Below are 19,030 nucleotides of genomic sequence, written 5' to 3' on the forward strand. Positions count from 1 at the left end.
AAAATAAACATTTAATTTTTATTTTGATAACAACAATTTCAAATTCTAAAAGTTCAAAAAGAAACAAATTACAAACTTCATATTGGAAAATTTTCTTTCACTTGTGTTTACCAGTAAATATAAAAGGAATACTGTATGTAAAATAATTAAAGACGTGCCGCCCTTAACATTATTTTATAACACCTTGAAAACAGGAAAATAAGCTATGTTAAGTTCATGCTAATAGTCTAATAGAAGATATTCCACACATTTCAAATGCTATTACTAAAAAAGGTCATAAAACTAAAATAGTTGTGAGAGCCTCAGATAATATTGTCTCTCAACTCTTTAAAGATTAAATGTTTTGTTGTTTCCAAATTTCAAAATATATTGTTTCTAGCACACATGTAAGATTATTTCTAATTGCTACCTTGCTGACCTCTTAAAATTAATTATTTCCTTTTTGAAATAATTATGTCTTGAAGTACTCTTCCATTATGCTTTTAAAAAAAAAATCAATACACATCACTTTGGAACTTGTAAGATGCCTGGCAAAAATTCAGAGGCCAATGAATGACAGTGTGGGCTACCTGATTTAAACGAAATGAGGAATATGTTCTTTTAAAGATTCAGCTTAGCCTATGTCTTCGCAAAATTACAGATCTCTAACTTCCCCATGATGATTTGGCATGCTAAGAAATTATCCGAATACTGGATGATTTATTAAGAGTTAAATAAACATTTTATTCTGGCTCATGTTTCCTTAATTCCATATAGTAATCAAGCCTGAAGATAAACCAATTAGTCAAATAATTTCTTCACATATAATTAACATGTTTCCATAGTGCAATTGTTCAGTTTTATTTAGCACATATCCTCTGTTTTTGCTTCAATATCAGCTTTTCAACCAGAAAGAAAAAAAAAAAAAAAAAAAAAAAAATCACACATCTTCAGGCTTTACAGTATTATCTGATCCTTAGTAAATAGGAAAACTGAATTACAACTTAGGATTTTTTAAATTAATTCCTTGTCAATGTCATTTAAAGGAAAATAAAATGCAGGCAACAGAGCAACACAAAGGCATTTTATTTTCATATCAGAAATACCAGAATAAAGATACGATTCATACTGCACTTACAAACTGTTTATGCATTTAACAGTTCTTCTTGTGATAAAATATATTTAAGAAGTATCCAGTAACCACAGAATCAGTGTAACAAACCAAATTAGCAAGATACTGGAATTAACTACCAAAAAAAATACATTCTCCACTTGCATGTGGTATAAAGCAGCCACAGTAACATAAGAGCCTGGATCTTAGACAAAGTATTACTGAGCCATATGTAAGAAGGGAAAGAAAACTAATTGCTTCAATATCTGATTTTGTAAAAATGCTGCTTTCAAATACCAAGGTACTGAGGCAGTTGGTGCTAGTCCATAATTTAGGCACAGGCACCAAATTGTGTCTTATGTTAGGAGTGAGTTTTATCCAGCACACAGTCCATAAGAGAAAGCCAGGCTCCTTATGAAGGTGTATCTAAGACAGGGGACCACACTTCATCATTACACAAGTAATCCAAGTCATAAATCAGGCATCTAAATCACTGCCTTGTATTGGGTAGTAGTAATAGGTTCCAGTGCACTTGGTAAGAGAACTGAAACAAGGAGACTTGCTGATATCAGAGACACATGAACTTTTGCAAGTTTATGAGACAAATACAGCTAAGCAAAAACACAGCATTATCTGAGGTCTTCTGAGCTGATTCTTCATGGAAATTATGTTATGCTTGTCTGTGAGGGAAATAATTGTCTCAGGCAGCACTGATGTTATAATAGGACATGAATTATTAGGAATACAAGAGTCCAATGTCCAGTAATTGGGCTGCTTTCTTGTGAATTTCTCAGGCAGACAAAAATTACTGAATGGTAGAACAACTGAACCCCATGTTATAGCCCTACTGAAATAACGGGCCCAAAGCCCAGTGACAACAGCAGCATTGATGTGGGAGAGAAGACCTTGTAGGTCACACAGCAGCAGACCAAATCTCAGAGACTAAGTGAATGTAGCTAGTTAGCTTATGGTCAATTAAGTATTTAAAATTCCATATTCTGTTGAATATGGTAGTTATTACTGTCAGCTTTGTCAAGGGAGATCTAAAGGAACTGCATGTTTCAATGCATACTGCATATACAAGAACAGCTTGTACAACCATGGAAGTGTGACCAGTTAGGACATAATCAAAGTAGGGTGATCTTCACCAGACCCCTCCTGAGTGACAACTGCAGCAACATAATGGAAGGCAAGCGCTACCTTAGGGGCAGAGGCCCCTGGGGTACTCAGGTCCCTGTTATGTCACAGAAACCTGATGACCACAGCTCAGCCTGCTGGTCTACTGGTTCCCACTAGATGTTGCTGGCAGTTTCAGCTTGGAGAGAGGGTCATGGATTTTCAGTCTAGTTTGACAATGGTTACATCTCTAATAGCTACAGTGACTTGAATGTGTCAAGAAAAACTGAATGACAGTATCACTGTTGTCAGAAACAAAAACTGTCTAAAATTTCTTCATTTATAGATATCATAATTTTTAGTTCTTATTCCATTCCAAGCAAAAGCTTTTTCTAAAGTGCTTCCCTCTTTATGCTCATAGCTTTGTCTTCTGCCTTGACTTCAGCCGCAACAGTCCCTACAGAAAAGTACAACAGCTGCACCTCTCTCTAAAGAGGATACAGCTCCCAAGCCTGTCATACAAATATTATTCATAGAATAAATGTTCAAAATGACACTGAAAGCGTTAAAGTTCTCAGTCTCACTCTCTGAATTACTTGAAAGAAAGGTCAGATACATTTCATTTCTCCTTCCATCTTATATACACAGTCTTTATGTTCCAGTTCCGCATTGTTTTTCATAGAGTTGGTCCATGAAAAACAGCTTTCACCATATGACAAACAGCATGCATAATATAGGACTACCATGCTATAGGTCTATGTCATACCTTATAACTAAAGCTGAAGATAAGAAAATATAAATATTGATTACAAAGAACAACAAATTGTAAACTATATCCTAGGATATCCCCCATTAATTTTTACAGAGCTCTGAAACATATCTTCGCTGAAGAAAATGGGGGGTTTTTGTTTGATCTTTTAGAAATGGTTACTCCATCAAAGATGTTGCAGATGTTCCACTGCACACAAGTTAACAGACTTCACTTAGCCAGAAGTCTCATGAACAAGGTGGGCTTTTCCTGCAAAGAAATCTATTCTCAAGCTAAAGGTCCATTGCAGACTTTTCTAAAGACTACTTAACTGTAGGTGAAGCAGCAGTACCTCCTTATTGCATAAGTCTTGGTGAAATGTGAAAACAACAAAAAAGGTATGTTATTAAGCTGTCAGACTGCTGTATATTTAACACAGTTTAATTACTGTTTAATTGCTGTATTTACTGTAATTACAACAAAGTTCATTATATCTACAAATACAACAATAAATGTGCTGTTTCTCTTCAATGAAGAAAAACAGAAGTTTAGAATTTCTCTCTCTTTTCATCAGCATGTCAGATACATCATTTTTAACTTTGTCTAAAATATTGGCAGAGCTAGCTGGGTGAGTACTGCTAGGCATTTTATGATCCCTTGCTACCATACATACCAGCTAGGTGTTTCTCCATGGTCTGAAGTTCTTTTGCTGCTAACGAGTCCTTCAAGAGCTTCTGCCTTGGGGAACCTCCAGGTCTGACGCCCATGGCATCCAGGGTCCAAACCGTCTGAGACTTACACAGATAAAAAGAAAAGGGAATATTTTTTAATATAGTTTCAGATTTACACATGAAAAAATTTAAAAAGTGGTATTCTCATTTAGAACAGTGTATCTAGTGCTTTTTATTTAGAATATATAATATTTTATGCAAAATATTACAAAATATACCTTAAATAGCATAAATAGTAGGCATTATTTAAAATCAACAGTTCTAAAGTAATTCAAATACATACTTTCACACAAGCTCTTGTTCCGTGCTGAGACATCATAACAGGACAAATTCTTCAACAATTTACATTCTGTGCAGTTCCAGTTACTTAGTGGGGGTTGCACTTACTTTAATTTACTGTAACGTTTGGCACCGTATCTCTGAAAAGCAGCACTTCTGGGAATATCACAGAATTTCCTAATCAAAATTGCCAGTGCTGTTTTATCACTGCAAGAAATATTACTTTCAGGGCAACATAGCAGTTTGAAAGGGATGCCGGCAAACAGACCACCACCTCCCCAGACACCTCACTATTGAACACTGTGGTATTCAAAATTTTGTGCATTTTTGCGAACCCACTCAAAACAGTTACAAGAAATGATTTTAAAATATACTATGAGGTAAACTTGATAAGTTGTTTTAATGCTTATTTGAAATACACAAAAAATATATGATCGAGTACGCAAGACTTGGTCATAAAAACAACAAATGAAAACATTAATTAAAGCATTCTTAACAGCCTATCTGAAATAAATTTTACATTATTACCTGCCCAAAACACTTCATCTGTAGTCTAGGGAGTTTTGTTGATTTCCCAGGTTTCCTAAAGAAGCAAGGCTTATGCCATGGTTTCAAAGACATTAAGCTGATGTAAGTTCAGGGAGAAGAACGATTGAGCATTCAATTGGGAGAAAGACCCAAACTGGAGATGCCACCCACGGAAGGCATATTCAGGGCTCTGCTGCTACATGGTCTGCCAGGCTGGAACTGTATTACTGGCAGACACGTGGGTTGCTGCAGGTAGCTGCAGCACATGATGGTACTTTTCTGGATGGACTCTCATGTCACAGGGAAAGGTGTACCACAGTTCAAAGGATGAACATGAAAACAGAGGTTTGATATCATCTCTATTCACAAAAAATTTGCTTAAACCATAAACACTGAATAAAACAATGTACTTGCCTTCCCTTTTAGAAAAGTAAGCATAATTCTATAGAAGTAAAATATTATATGGGATATATTTTATGTCATTTTTAATTTGTTCCAAATAAACACTGTCTTGTATGCAATTGATCATTGTAAACCATGTATCTTTAAAATATGTTAACACATATTCATAATTATAAAGCAACAGCAATACTGTAATGATGCACATGTGTACAAAAAATGCCTAGTCATATTTACCAGCATACAAAATAGTTCGAAGCCACAGATAATTCTGTTGTTATTAAATCACAACATTTTTAGAACACTAATGCCATTTTTTTTATTTGCCATTTGTTTTTCACACTAGTTCTTCTCCGGTTAAAGTTGCCCTTATTTAATCTCAGGTAAACACACAGGAACAGCTGAATAAAACAGTAAGTTACTCAGAGTGGAACTGATTCTGAAAACGCATCTATTTCAGATATATCACTAGACCTGATTCAGCTTTTCCCCCAAGAGATTTTGAGCATTTGTCACTTCAATCTTCATTGTGAATTCTCCATTCAAATCATAATCTGTCTTGTTGAGATTAATATTAATCTGTGTTAAATGACTCACCTCCCTAAATGTTTATTTCTAATAGATATTAGTTACCCAGTATCTATCTCTAGATGGAAGAACATTTTATTCTGTGAACAATTCCTCTGAAATAAACAAAACTGAATAAGAGATGGGAAGGGGGAATAGAGCCTGTAACAAAACTCTAATATTTACATTTTCAATCTGTTTTTAGATATACTCTCGTCCCCAGATTTTTGTGGTGGAAAAAGGCCATTTTTATACACCTTTTATAGTGTATATTTTCATAAGGGGAAAAAACCCGCAAGACTTCAATAATGACTAGGGGGAGAAAAAAACCCAAGGTTATAAGGATGAATCCTTTTTGAATATATCATTCCATGCACAGATACATCTCTGATAAAATACGGAATAAAAAGTAATCAGTTGTCTATGGTAATACTTGAAGACCAAACTGCTCTTCTAATATTCTTAACTCTGACTATTCAAAGTTTATCCTAAACAAATTATTATGGGTTTTCAATAACTCCCTAACCTCCTAAAAACACAGTCTTCCAAATATTAGCCTGGTGAGAGCATTTCATTCTCCATGTCCTGTTTTCTGGAAATTAAATGGAGTTATCTTTCTCTTCTACAAACTTCTACTGTTTCTTCTTATATTCGGCCTTTTCCTCTACTGTACTTCTTCCCTAATGCACACCAATCATGTAAGACACAAAGAACTAAGGTGACTGAGTACAAGCATCTCTCTACTGCCTGTAGTAGAAGCTAAGATAAATGGAGAAAAACGATTCTTTAATAGTAGTCATCATGATGGTGCACAGACCGTTATAAAAACATGAGTAATGCTTAAATTAACTAATTTGCAATTAGGACACTCCAAATCACAAAGATCATCAAACATTAGCAATACCTTTGTATGTTTCAATACAGATTTAAAAATCTTATGTAAGTTCATGTAAGATATATTGATATGCCTGTGTATAAGCACATACAGGCACACAAAGGCAGGTACACATATGCATTTAATAAATATTTGTCTGCCTTCTACCTGTTAACACACAGCTACAAAGACATACAGAGTTTGTGTCCAGTTCTGGGTGTAGCACAGATGTATACATTCTTTCTAAGAATAAGTATTAATCTTGTATATGATTTAAAACAAATATATTTACATATATTCAACCTTTACTGTTACATTATTGTTAAATGTTCAAATTCCCTTTCCACACAGTTCCAACACCCTGTGAAATTAATGAGGTAACTTTTGATGAATTTTTTCCCTAAATTTCATAACTCTTCCCATGCATTTTTCTGTTTTATGTAATATCATAAGCTTATGGCATTAGCTTCACAAAAAGCAATAGCTTCACAAAAAGCAATAGCTTCACAAAAAGCAATAGCTTCACAAAAGACCAGAACAGTATTGCAATAATAGTTATGGAAGATGAGATATTTAATATTAGCAATTTAATTTCATGATAAATTATGTGCTTGTAATAGTGCCTTCCAATTAAACACTCACTTGATAGAAAGTAATAATGATCTGGGAAAAAAGAATACAAGAGTTTATTATGACATTAAAACTGTAGTATAACCATTTTTTGTTCCCTCTCTGAAGCTGGATATTTCAGGGCTATAACCAACATTTTTGGAGGCAGGCTCAGGTAATGTTTTTTTCTATATATTTAAATAATACTGAACATAAAAAAATATTTCTTAACATTTAGAAACGATGAGTTCATCTAAGTGAATAACATATAAACATAGAGGTCCTCAGTGTTTCCAGCACACAATTCATGCAACAACCTCATTCCTAAAAGATAAACACAAGCTGAAAGTATCTTCCAAACTACAGTTGTCTTTGATTGTTCATTAAGCTTTATAAATATAAGCACAAAATTTATAAATGGCCTATTTACATTAACAAGATTAACAACATCTAAATATAAGGATGCTCCTGAAAGGCTTATTTGGCTTTTTACACTTGTAGAAACAGCTCTGTTCATCACCTTCAAACTTTGAAGGTGAGGCAATGTCTCTTTGCACCAGAAATATGTTCAAAGTCCTCAGGACACACTTGTCAACTTTTAAGGTCAACTATATGTCCGTTACTTAAGTGGTTTTCTTTACATATCATCATCGTTTCTTCACATACAATACATTCATTAATGCTTTTTTTTTACTTAGATCAATTAGCCAAGCTACTTCTAAAACAAAAAATTATAAACAATAAAGCCAAAAGTAATCTCTCTCACCACTGGTTCCCTGAACTTCCACAAAATACCATAACTTACCGGAAATGTCATAGTGGAGCAGAAATACAATTAAGGAGGTCAAGAATAAGAATAAGAAAGCTTTTCCAAGATCACAATATGCACTTCAATCTGAAGCACACTATTAGCTTGACACCATACATCAGTATAGCTTTTATCCCTAAAACCCAGTGCAGATGTGAATGTCTTGATCTCAATACTGACTTGGCTTGAGCTGTGTAATAGCTACTGACACCTGGGGAGTTCTACAGAAGTGCAACATTTCAGAATAGCTAAGGCAAAGAGGAAGGCCTCCAAATTACCTACAACATCATCTGGAAATCAAGTGCTTGTTATAAAATCAGAATCATAGAATGTTTTCAGTTGGAAGGGACATTAAAGATCACCTAGGTCCAATCGCCTTGCCATGGGCAAGGACACCTTCCACTAGATCAGGCTGCTCAAAGCCTCATCCAAACAGGCCTTGAACACTTCCAGGGAGGGGGGATCCACAACTTCTCTGGGTAACCTGCTCCAGTGCCTCACCAGCCTCACAGTAAAGAATTTCTTCCTTAGATTCAGTCTAAATCTTCCCTCTTTCAGTTTAAAACTGTTACCCCTCATCCTATCACTCCACTCCCCGATAAAGAGTCCCTCCCCACCTTTCCTGTAGGCCCCCTTTAAGTACTGGAAGGCCACTATAAGGTCTCCCCGGACCCTTGTCTTCTCCAGGCTGAACAACCCCAACTTACTCAGCCTGTCCCCATAAGGAAATTGCTCCATCCCCTTGATCATCTTCATGGCCTCCTCTGGACCCACTCGAGCAGGTCCATGTCCTTCTTATGTTGGGGGCCCCAGAGCTGGACACAGTACTGCACATGGGGGCTGACGAGAGCAGAGCAGACGGGGAGAATCACCTCCCTCAACCTGCTGGCCACACTTCTCTTGATGCAGCCCAGGATATGGTTGGCTTTCTGGGCTGTAAGCGCACATTGCTGGCTCGTAGTCAGTCTTCTATCCACTAATACCCCCAAATCCTTCTCCGCAGGGCTGCTCTCAATCCACTCATTGCTCGGACTGTATTTGTGCATGGGATTGCCTCGACCCATGTGCAGGACTCGGCCTTGTGGATCTTCATGAGGTTTGCATGGGCCCACCTCTCAAGCGTTTACTCTTTCTTGCTGACCATAAAGTGTTAATAAACATTGCAGCATTACATTTCTATGCCATTCTGGGCTGCTTCAGAGTAAAACACCCGGGTGCTCACATGCACATCCATGCACACACACACAATCTCTTTTCAGGTGTGGAAACAGTCCCCATCTCACAAGAGAAAGCACTTCTTCATTTTTAGACTATCTAAATTGCATGATCACAATAAAATGAGGAAATCGAGGTGAAACCCGATTAATTAGTTAGTTCCTGACAAGCTGTAAATATATGCAATGCCTTTTGATTGAACTTTTTCTTTTACATAGCTTTGCTAATCAAGTGCAAATGTTATTGGTAGCTTCAGGAGATAATACTGTAAGAAAGATAACTATGCTTAGCTTTCTATGTATAACCTACCATTTCTTTGCTGAATAACTTAAGTATCTTAAATAGACACATTTGACAGAGATTGCTCCAAATACAAAAACCATCCCTTTTATTGAATAATTTGTTTGCAAGTATTCTTTCCGTTGTGACCAAGCAGCTGTTATTCATGCAGTGGAACTTTTTCTGCAATATTTTGTTTGAAGATTTCTCACACAACATGCATTTCTGTAAGAGTTCACCAAATGTTTAATCTTTCAGCTTCCATAGTCTGTTCAAGACATAAGGTGAGCTAGTCAACATGTTTTTTTGGTACTGTAAAAATAATAAACATTCTCAGAGTTCTGTTGCAATATTGGCAGCCACCTCTAATCCTCACCTTCCACATCAGGGCCTGTTCTATTTGAAATGCCATGTAATTGAAATTACAAGCTTTTTGCTTCCCATGGCAGTTGGCCAGCACATTTCATGCTAAACCTTATACTAAAAAAATGGTAGTTTGAGTTAACTTACACATAGTTTTTCTGTTTACAGGCAAGAGGGAAGGAGGAAATATATAGGCACCTGGGAATCACATTTGTTTCAGTTTCTGAAATGTAACCAGAATACTTTTTTCTAAGTTTTGGTCCTGTTTTATTTACCGTTATTTAGACTAATATTTTTGAATTTGTCATGCCCAAGAAACCAAAATTTTAAGACAGGTAAAAACAAGGCACTCATTGATTATTTTGGTTTTTTACATATTTGTTTTAAAGTTCAGAAAAATCTTTCAATTTAAAAATACATTCTAGAGGATTAAATATTTTCAAATAAGACTATTTTCACTCCAGTAGACTTCTGCCCCATGAAAGGTCTCCTTGGAAGCACTGACCACACACTGCATGCAACACCTGCCAGTGGGGCTGACGAACTGAACTCATGAGGAGTGGGGGCCTTTCTGGAAGCAGTCTCTGGGGGTCTGGGCAGGAAGACAGGGCAGCCCCCAATGCCATCATTGGGGTCAGGCAGGCACCCAGGGGGGCTCAAGTTTTGCAATATGCAACATGATATCAGCAAAAAGAATACCAGTAGGTAAAGAAGTGAAAAAAAATTTTAAGTACTTCACGTGCTTTCCAAAGTAAAAGAGAATTTTAAAAGAAATAATTATTTTGCAGCTGTATGTACTATGTCTATTTTATGGAATTTGTTTTGCATGGGTGGGTCCAACCAAAGAGGTTCAAGGTATGTAATTCAAACTACTTGCTTAACAACTTGCAGGAAATATTACTTACTTCCCAAGAGCCTTGATATTTATGCTCTTCTACTATTTTGTATTGTTAATTTAGCTAATAGTAATTAAACGTACATATTTGCAGGGTTTTTTTGACTAACGGTGGAAGAGTTGCACTAATTAATATTATCTAATTAATATTATTATTTTTACAGAAGATTTACAATTTAAAGTTAAATTTAAAAATTTAAAAATTTAACTTTATGTGCCTGAATTTCCATATACTTACAGAAGTCAACTTGGATTTGAAAACTTTTGTATCAGAAAACACTAATTTTGTGTTTATAATATACAGATATGACCTTTACAATTCATACTACCTCACAGGCATACTGCTGTTGTTCCTGATGTAGCAGTGGATCCTTAAAATACTTTTCTAAATGACTAACATGTTAAATGCTAATCAGTGACTCCAGTCCAGCAAATAATTTATAGATTTAGTTAAATACTGAAGTTTGGGTGATTTAGAGTTGTCGATTATACTCAAACTTGTACAAGAAATGAAGTTACTTCTCAGCATTCTTCCCAGGGAAAAGCTAAGAAAATTTCTAACAATTATAATTTAAAACATGTATCACCAGAATGTAGCTGTATTCAATATGTATTGATAGCAAGAATTAAAAGCTTAATTTTCCTTGTGCACGAAGCCTCAAGTCATCTCACAAATTGAATTACCATGTGATAAATACAGAAAATCCATGTATGTATTCCTTCTAGGAAAGCAACTGTAAAGTTCCAAAGCAGTAGGGAAAACAAGAGAAAATTTATTTAAAACAGAACATCTTTATAAAATAATTTACTAGGGTTTTTTTCCCACAGTAATAAAGAGCAAAAAGTCAAGGCAAATTCATGCAGAAATGCCTTTTGCAGTTGGACAACTCTTTTTTCCACAGTTTCTGTTACACTTGGATTAGTTTGCCTTACATGGATAATTTGCAAAGAAAAATACACCTTTTTATGTGCACATGCAAGGCAAGATGAGTGAATGCAAAGATGCACATGAAAAAAACCAGAAAGTATGAGTCCTGTTAGATCCAGGTGGTAAAAGAAGCAACTCAGAGGGAAGGCAAATGCTACTCAATTCAAATTACCCAGTGCATGTACCCTCTTTCTTTCTGTTAGTCACTGTAAATTTAGTAACTTCCCCTAATACCTTATTTTTCCACTTCTGTCAGAATTCCAGCCCACCTAATTTTTTCCTAGTATCACTTCAGTGTTTTCTTAAACCTTGCTAGCCAAATATTTATAAAACTCATTTACAAAAACATAAAGTAAAATAGGACTCATTAAGTTCACCACAGTGCAAAAATCTCAAGAAAAAGCTTTGCATTTTGCCTAGCACTTTTTGTTACATTAAATATTTGTCAAAAAATGAGCCCTGCAGTAAACTAGGATCTCTAAGGACATTTTGACTGCTTGCTTCCACTTTGAATCCTTGCAAAACACTTGGGAAGATTGCTGATTCCTGTAAATACTTCAAACTGCTTTTTGCTATCTTTACATTTTTATTCATTCAGTATGCCTTTTTCAGGATTGTGTAGCACTGAAAATGTAAGTTCTCAATTTTTCCAGTATCAGCTCTCTTCGTGAAAAATAAAGCATAGCAAAAGTTTCTATTAAAAAAGGTTCAAAGGAAAAAGATCTAATTACCAAGAACTAAGATATTCTTCAGAAATAGAACAGTAAGCACATACAATATTCCAATAAAATCATAAGGTAACCATAGTATAAATTACATGAACCATGTTAGACATAGATGTTGCTTATCTCTTCTAAATAGCAATACCCAGATTGCTTTATTCTCCACACAGCTCTTTTCTAAAGATCCTTATGCATAATTCTTGCTGCTTTATCCCAGTTTTTCTCAAAACACTTCTCTTCTGAAGGCTGAGGCACTTTTAAAGAAAATTTGTCAAATATACATGAATAGAGAGAAATTTATGATCATGATCCATTTAACTAGCAACAGACTCAAATTACCCTATTGGAATGCAGTACCCATGGCACACCTTGAACCAGATCAGGAATTTTTACATGTAATACGCACATTTGAGTGAATGCCATGAACCAATTTGTCCAATTTATGAGAAACATCCGATCAACATCATATTTATTCTATTTTTCCCTCACCTTGTATCTCCTATCTCATATAATATCTGAAAATAATTTCAAGTCACGAGAATGTATTTCGGTATCAATTCTGAAGTAATTTTGCAGGCATATTTCTTACTGCTTTGAATGATTTGTGGGAATCCATTGCAAGAATGCATTTATCTTCACAGCCTTCCTATGAGGAACCCTTTACCTCTATATTTTATATGTCAAGATTGTCAAAGAATAAGTCTCACTGGAAGTTATTAGGTGACCATGGAATAGATCTCTATTCCTTCAGAGCCCTAAAAGGCAACAACACTTGGATCGTTTTTTTCTTTTTGAGGAGATACAGTTGCAGACAAACGTACAGTGTTGGATAGCTGAATCTTATTCTGAATAACAAGCCACTTAAAGAGATAAAAGTGCACAATCAGCTAGCTACACACTATTTCAGCAAGAGCTTTCAGATACAAAACACAAAAAAAACCCCAAAGCAGATGAACTAATAGTTCCTGGTTTATGGCTCCTTAGTAACTTAGGCAAAGGAATTTTCCAGGAGCTCAGGAAAGTGAAGCTTGCTGCCTTCAAGCTAGGGAGAGATTGGATGGGCAGAGCAATAGCTGCAACTGCTTTTTTTGCCTTCTCTTTGCAGCACTGGCAGCAACAATAGCCAGTGTGGCTTTCAGGGATTCAGTCCAGGCAACTTGGCTGCCTCTGGCAGTCCACTGCTCAAGGCAAACTAACCTACGCCTAGAAATATCAGAGCATTAAATAATACATGTACATATTGTTTGTCCATTCGTAAGCATGCACACACACAGTATATATATAAAAATACTCAGCTGAAGGCTGTACGTTTCTGTAGCAAGATTTTCCTAATAAACATAATAATCTTTTGTTTTCCTTATATCTTTATTTTTCTGTGTAATTCAATTTATTTGTTGTTCTTTCCCTATATTACATGTCTGCAGAAATGATAAATCAAAGCTGGTAGCTGCAGGTCCAAATCAATAAGAAAAACGTGGGTTCAGAAACTGCTGCAAAATTTATTATACCTCTCTGTTCACTGGTGTGAAGCAGAAAGGAGGCTTAAGAAAGAAGCTCAAAGCAATGACAGCTGAAGTTCTGCTCATTACTCCTTTTGCCCAGTATCTGCAAATGCTCTGTGAGGTTCTTGTACTCCAAGTATTATTTAGCCTTATTAGTAGTATTTAATCAGCTGCCTCAAAGACTGCAGGATCAGTCTTCATTGTAATTTTTTTTTTCTTTAATACTGCCCTTTTTTCCTTAGCTAACAAATACTGAGCCCTTCTTTTCACTTTATCAACACTGAAGTGTGCTATAAAGCAGTATTGCTATGGTTGAACAGAAATTAGTATGTCCTCTTATAGCTGTCTAAAATTTTGCAAAAGCAAAAAACTATTGTCAAGTTACTTGCTTTAGAAAAAAATCAATCCCTTCTTTAATCTGTACTCAAGTTTCTGATGCAATACAATTAGCGGCAAAATTCTGATTATATAATTTTTCAAAAATTATTTTATTGCTGATTATATTTTCTGCAAACTGCAAATCTGCAAAGATTTTCTTAAATTTCAAAATAAAAGAACTGATGAAAATATTACCAAGCATAATACTGCATTCTTAAAAAATATATATAAATTAGCCATACATTTTAAATAGACACATCTTATTAGTTTTCAAGCAAATGTTAACAAAAAGCTAAATTATAGTTGAGATATTATAATGTCATATTTCATCATGAAATTTAGAGTTTGAATTATTTTGTTCTCTTAATTCTATAAAATTGAATATTATCTGGTAAAATGGATATTTGACTTACATTTAAGAACATAAAGACATAGTATAAAATGACTGCACTTTCAATGGGAGCTATATGTTAAGTTCAACAACATATGGTTTTGTATGAGATTATAAGAATTTATTTCAAAATATCACCCTTCCTAGAATGAAAAAATTAAAACAGCCAGAGAACTCAAAATTCCAAAGGGTTATGTAAATTACGTTTTCTTCATTCTAGGATGACAGTGCTGGCAAGCACAACTTTTACATTTATGCAAAATCTAATTTTTATAAACATATTTTTTAAAATTACAGGACTATCCATAAGGGAAGATACTTACAGATCCTGACACTTGAGAGGCACTCTGAAATTCATCAGTATCTTCTGTAAGTGTTTCAACCCTGGGTACCTGAGCTGTTCCAGAGGTAGAAGAGAAGTAAATCACTCTAATTAAGTAAGCATTAGTCACTTTGAAAATAAAATGCCTATAAATTAACTGCTGGGAAGATAAATGTGGCTACTGTAAATGCACTGCTTTTCAGTTACACTTCAATGGATTTTAATTTATGTCTGATTCTAATTTATAAGCTTAATGCAATTTGGAACACTGTCTCTAACATAATTAGAGTGATAAGCAAGCTTCCTTCAGCTGCCAAGGTGTCTCATAGGTTATTTATTATTTTTACTATTAAAACTAAATATTGTTTGTCCTTTACACAAGTGAGTAGTGGATCTTCAGCTTTAATAAAATCAATAAAATTAAATGTAATTACTTCTGTGAAACTAATTAGAATATAGTTAAAAATCCTTGAAGTAAAAAGTTCTGCTCACTTTAGGCAATGTTTAAAAGCCATGGAAGCTATAATTTTTGCCCATATTGCCACATTTGTAAAACAACATGACTTGGTGAGAAGTCTAGAATGCCTCTTTGACACATCTGTAATAAGTTAAAACAGAATTTATGTACCTATGTCTGAGAAAGCAATCTCCAAGTAACATGCTATGAAGTTCCACTCCTTGCCTGACAGTCTGCTAGGCACTTAGATGCTGTTCACAAGCAGCCTAAGAAAACAAGATGCCTTGATCTTCCCTAGGTTCTACTGTTATTCAGACACTTAGCAGGGATGTCCTTATGTTTCTAGAGTGCCCTGATTTAACATCTCAGACTATACTTTCTATAAAGACAGAACTATACTGAAGTATCACAACTATGGTTACCACATTCATTGCAAACAAATGAAAGTCGAGGAAGAAGAGGTGATGATGATGCAAAGTTGTGGTCAGAGAACTGTGCAGGAATTGGGAGATGATGCCACATTTTTGCCACTGTCATATCTAGTTCTCAACCCGAATTCCCACATATTTGCACCCTTATTAATTTTTTACACTGATCATGCAGTTCCATCTGGAATAGCGCTATATGTGTTTCATACATTCCTATCTATTGAACATCCCCAATTTCAAACTCTTCTTCTACATCCAAACGTCTGTTTGGAACTTTTTAATATATCCGCACTTTAAAGGAAAAAAATGTAGAAGCTACACATCCTAGTCTTTTCAAGTTTCTTCAAGTAGAAACTTTCTTGTTTCTACTGGATAGAAACAGGAGCTGGCTAACTGCAAATAATAGAAAACAGTGACTCCTATTTGATAGGGAATGAACTACTGATGTGAAATTTGCTTAGTAAAATTTATTTAGCAAACTAAATTTTATGTATCACAGCATACTCTGTAGATCTAATTACACAATAGAATAGGAAATGCCACATGTACACACTGTGGCATAGTATCATATAATCTATCATTTTCAGTTCAATTATACTATTCCAGGTAGAGCCACAAAAGAAACAAGTCTTTGCCCACACCTCAGAAATATGTGAACTTGCATACTACACTGAGAAGTAACTCACTTTACAAACAGCTTTTCTGAGACAAATTGAGGAGTGGTTTAGAAGTGCTACGCTTTTCATTGATCCAATATTAAGATTTTACTCCCTAAGAAGTGATTGTATTTTAAGGTTCCTTCTATAAGAATGTACTGACTGTAAAGATCTTATTTGCAATTTCTTCTTTTCCTGCCTTATATTATGGCTTTCACTCAAAGGGTAAGGTACCTTTCAGCAAAAAAGACTGAAAAAAGTGAAACAAGTTCCTATGGTACTTATAGGCAACTGGGATTAAATGAACAATTATCCTTCAGTGATACTATTTCTTAATATCAAAATTAAAAAAAACCAACACAGTAGTAGATGACCTCTACAATCCCCCCAACCTAAAACACAGACTGGGGATTGACAGATGCAGATTTTTTACTGGACCAATCCTGTTGCAGTGTCTATCTTTTGAAGCCTCAGCCATTCTCCCCATTTATCTGTACAGAACAAGAGCAAGGCTTAATTGTGGACTGATTCAAGAGACAAACCTGACTGGCTTGGCATCTACAGGGGTTTTACTGTGCGGTCACTGAAGCTGCTTCTTCTAATCAAAATCAAGAACCTAGCTATCAAATTCTTCCCTTAGTTCTTTCCTGTGAAGTGGTCCAGTGGGAAAGAGAAACAGTTTTGAGAAGTATAGTTTAAGACAATAAAAAGAAACTGCAGGATTAAAGTGACTTGTGTTCTCCAATCTTGAGACCTGATTCCCATCTCTCATTTTTACTACTTAGATCAAACACAACTCTGTCCAATTCAGCAGGATTATACTAGAGGGAAATCAGTGTAGTGGTTAATTAGAACCAGATCCAGATGGAGTCAGTATAGTGCCTGATGCTGCAGATGATCTTTTTATATAAGCTATCACATTGACTTTATTAGGTGGAATTGCTTTAGTAAGGCTTATTTATAAGGGCTGTTAGATCAGATGTGCTGCCAATTACTTCTGAACCTAGTTCATCTGAAATCCACAAGAGAGATGCTTCAGATCTAACAACTTAACAATTTCCCACTAACCCAGAAACAGATCATTATCTAAAGAAAGCTACCCTCAACTTTGCTGTGCACCAGCACCTTGCTTGCATGTTCTTGAACAAATGGTTTACATCAGCACTTCCCAATCCATAGTTTTCTCTTAGTAAGGTCATTGGTACTGATAAGTAAGAGCAGAAAATAAATTCAAATAAGCCTGATAAGTGAAGTCTGTTAGTCGCCTTTTCAGTATATAACACATTCCTAAGGGGACATAACTAAAAAAGTGCAACATGATGCCTAGGTTACTTAGGGTTTTCTTACAGTATCTTTAGCAGTCTCTTTTATCATCTTCTCACACATAATATTTATTGGAAATAAATATCAGATGCACAGAAAACAAGTGATGTGCTGCATTTATAGGAAAGATTGATAGAACGGGCAGTTGTTTGAGTTCTGTGCCTGTTTCTAGTCTGTGCCTACTTGCAAAATCCAGCTGTGCTTTTTTTCAAATCAAAATGTACGATTAGCCAACATTTCAGGAAGAAAAAAAATATTTAGAAAGGCTGAACATTTCTGAGCTTGCCCCTTGACAGAAATTTGGCAGTACCTCACTGTTGACCTCAGTCCTTTTGCTCTAGGGGCTTTGCTGTTTTCTAGATATATGACTAAAGGGTTCATGTATCTTCAGACATGAGATAGATGTGTTTATAACAATATGAATGTCATTGCCCCTCCCACCTATCTAACTTTTACTCCCTATATTTTTATTGGAGGTGGTTTTTAAGGGAAAGCATTCTCCATCTTGTCTATATCCATACTGACTACAGAGTAGCTGGAAGCATATAAAGTGGTCCAAGTTACAACAGCTACAGCACTCTTGTGCTTGATAGTCTGTGACCATGAAAGATCCAGCTTCATTATCACACAGCATCCACCTCCTTCTGACAGTGTCACCTTATTTAATCCCAGTACCTCTGCCACTTAGCAACAGCGTACTATTTTATTGAAGCCTACAGTTTCAGAAGATGGCATGGCATATTTCTAGTTCAAGAACAAGGGTACACAGGAAGGAAGAAGGAAGGCAGAGATCTGTTCAAAACAAATTGTATCAGGAACTATAGAGCTTTTCCCTACACATATGTCTTACCCCTCTACTTGTTCCTGCTGCAATAATCTGATGCTTGCATATCCCCTTACCTATGCCACACAAGTTACCACCACCTTCCCTCCTGGGGATTACTCTCATAACAGAAGAATTTTGCTTTCCTTTCACAAGGCTTGAGTGCAGTCACCAGTCTGGGTCTCTCTTGCTGACAATCTTCAGCTTGTAAATACATCATATTTTGAGATTCTGAGTCCCCTATTAATTTTTTTAATAAAGTGATCAATGGCAGATGAAAGGAAAAATAAATGGCATGACTGCACGAAACCATGCATTCTCACAAAACCAGTTTGAAAATATTTATCTTTAAAGACATACTAGTTACTAATGCTGACTTAATGAGGCAAGAAAAATGAGTGAAAGCTCAGGTTGCCTTCGTACCTAATAGCACACCTAATAGCACTAAACAGCAGACAGTTGGTAGGATAATTAAAACCAGTAAGAGTTAGTTCCTATTTCTTTTGCATTAATTAATCAACATAGCCAAATTGTCTGTGACTGCTGAAAACTAAACTGCAAATCAAATCCTCCAACTAATAGACTCATCTGGTTCTGCC

General features: G+C 35.4%; 1 protein-coding gene across 2 annotated transcripts in view; it reads right to left on the reverse strand.

Moving 5' to 3' along the window:
- C1H8orf34 (chromosome 1 C8orf34 homolog) overlaps window positions 1-19,030 on the reverse strand; it is a 175,459-nt gene that overhangs the window by 19,154 nt on the left and 137,275 nt on the right. For both annotated transcript variants that reach the window (XM_074847240.1, XM_074847232.1), the window contains exons 10-11: window positions 14,746-14,819; window positions 3,628-3,748 (exon numbers count right to left, since the gene is read on the reverse strand). In XM_074847240.1, coding sequence (XP_074703341.1) covers window positions 3,628-3,748; window positions 14,746-14,819 — 195 coding nt within the window. The remainder of the gene's footprint in view (window positions 1-3,627; window positions 3,749-14,745; window positions 14,820-19,030) is intronic.

Source organism: Strix aluco, chromosome 1 (genome assembly GCF_031877795.1).
Source record: "Strix aluco isolate bStrAlu1 chromosome 1, bStrAlu1.hap1, whole genome shotgun sequence".
Classification (NCBI taxonomy): Eukaryota; Metazoa; Chordata; class Aves; order Strigiformes; family Strigidae; genus Strix; species Strix aluco.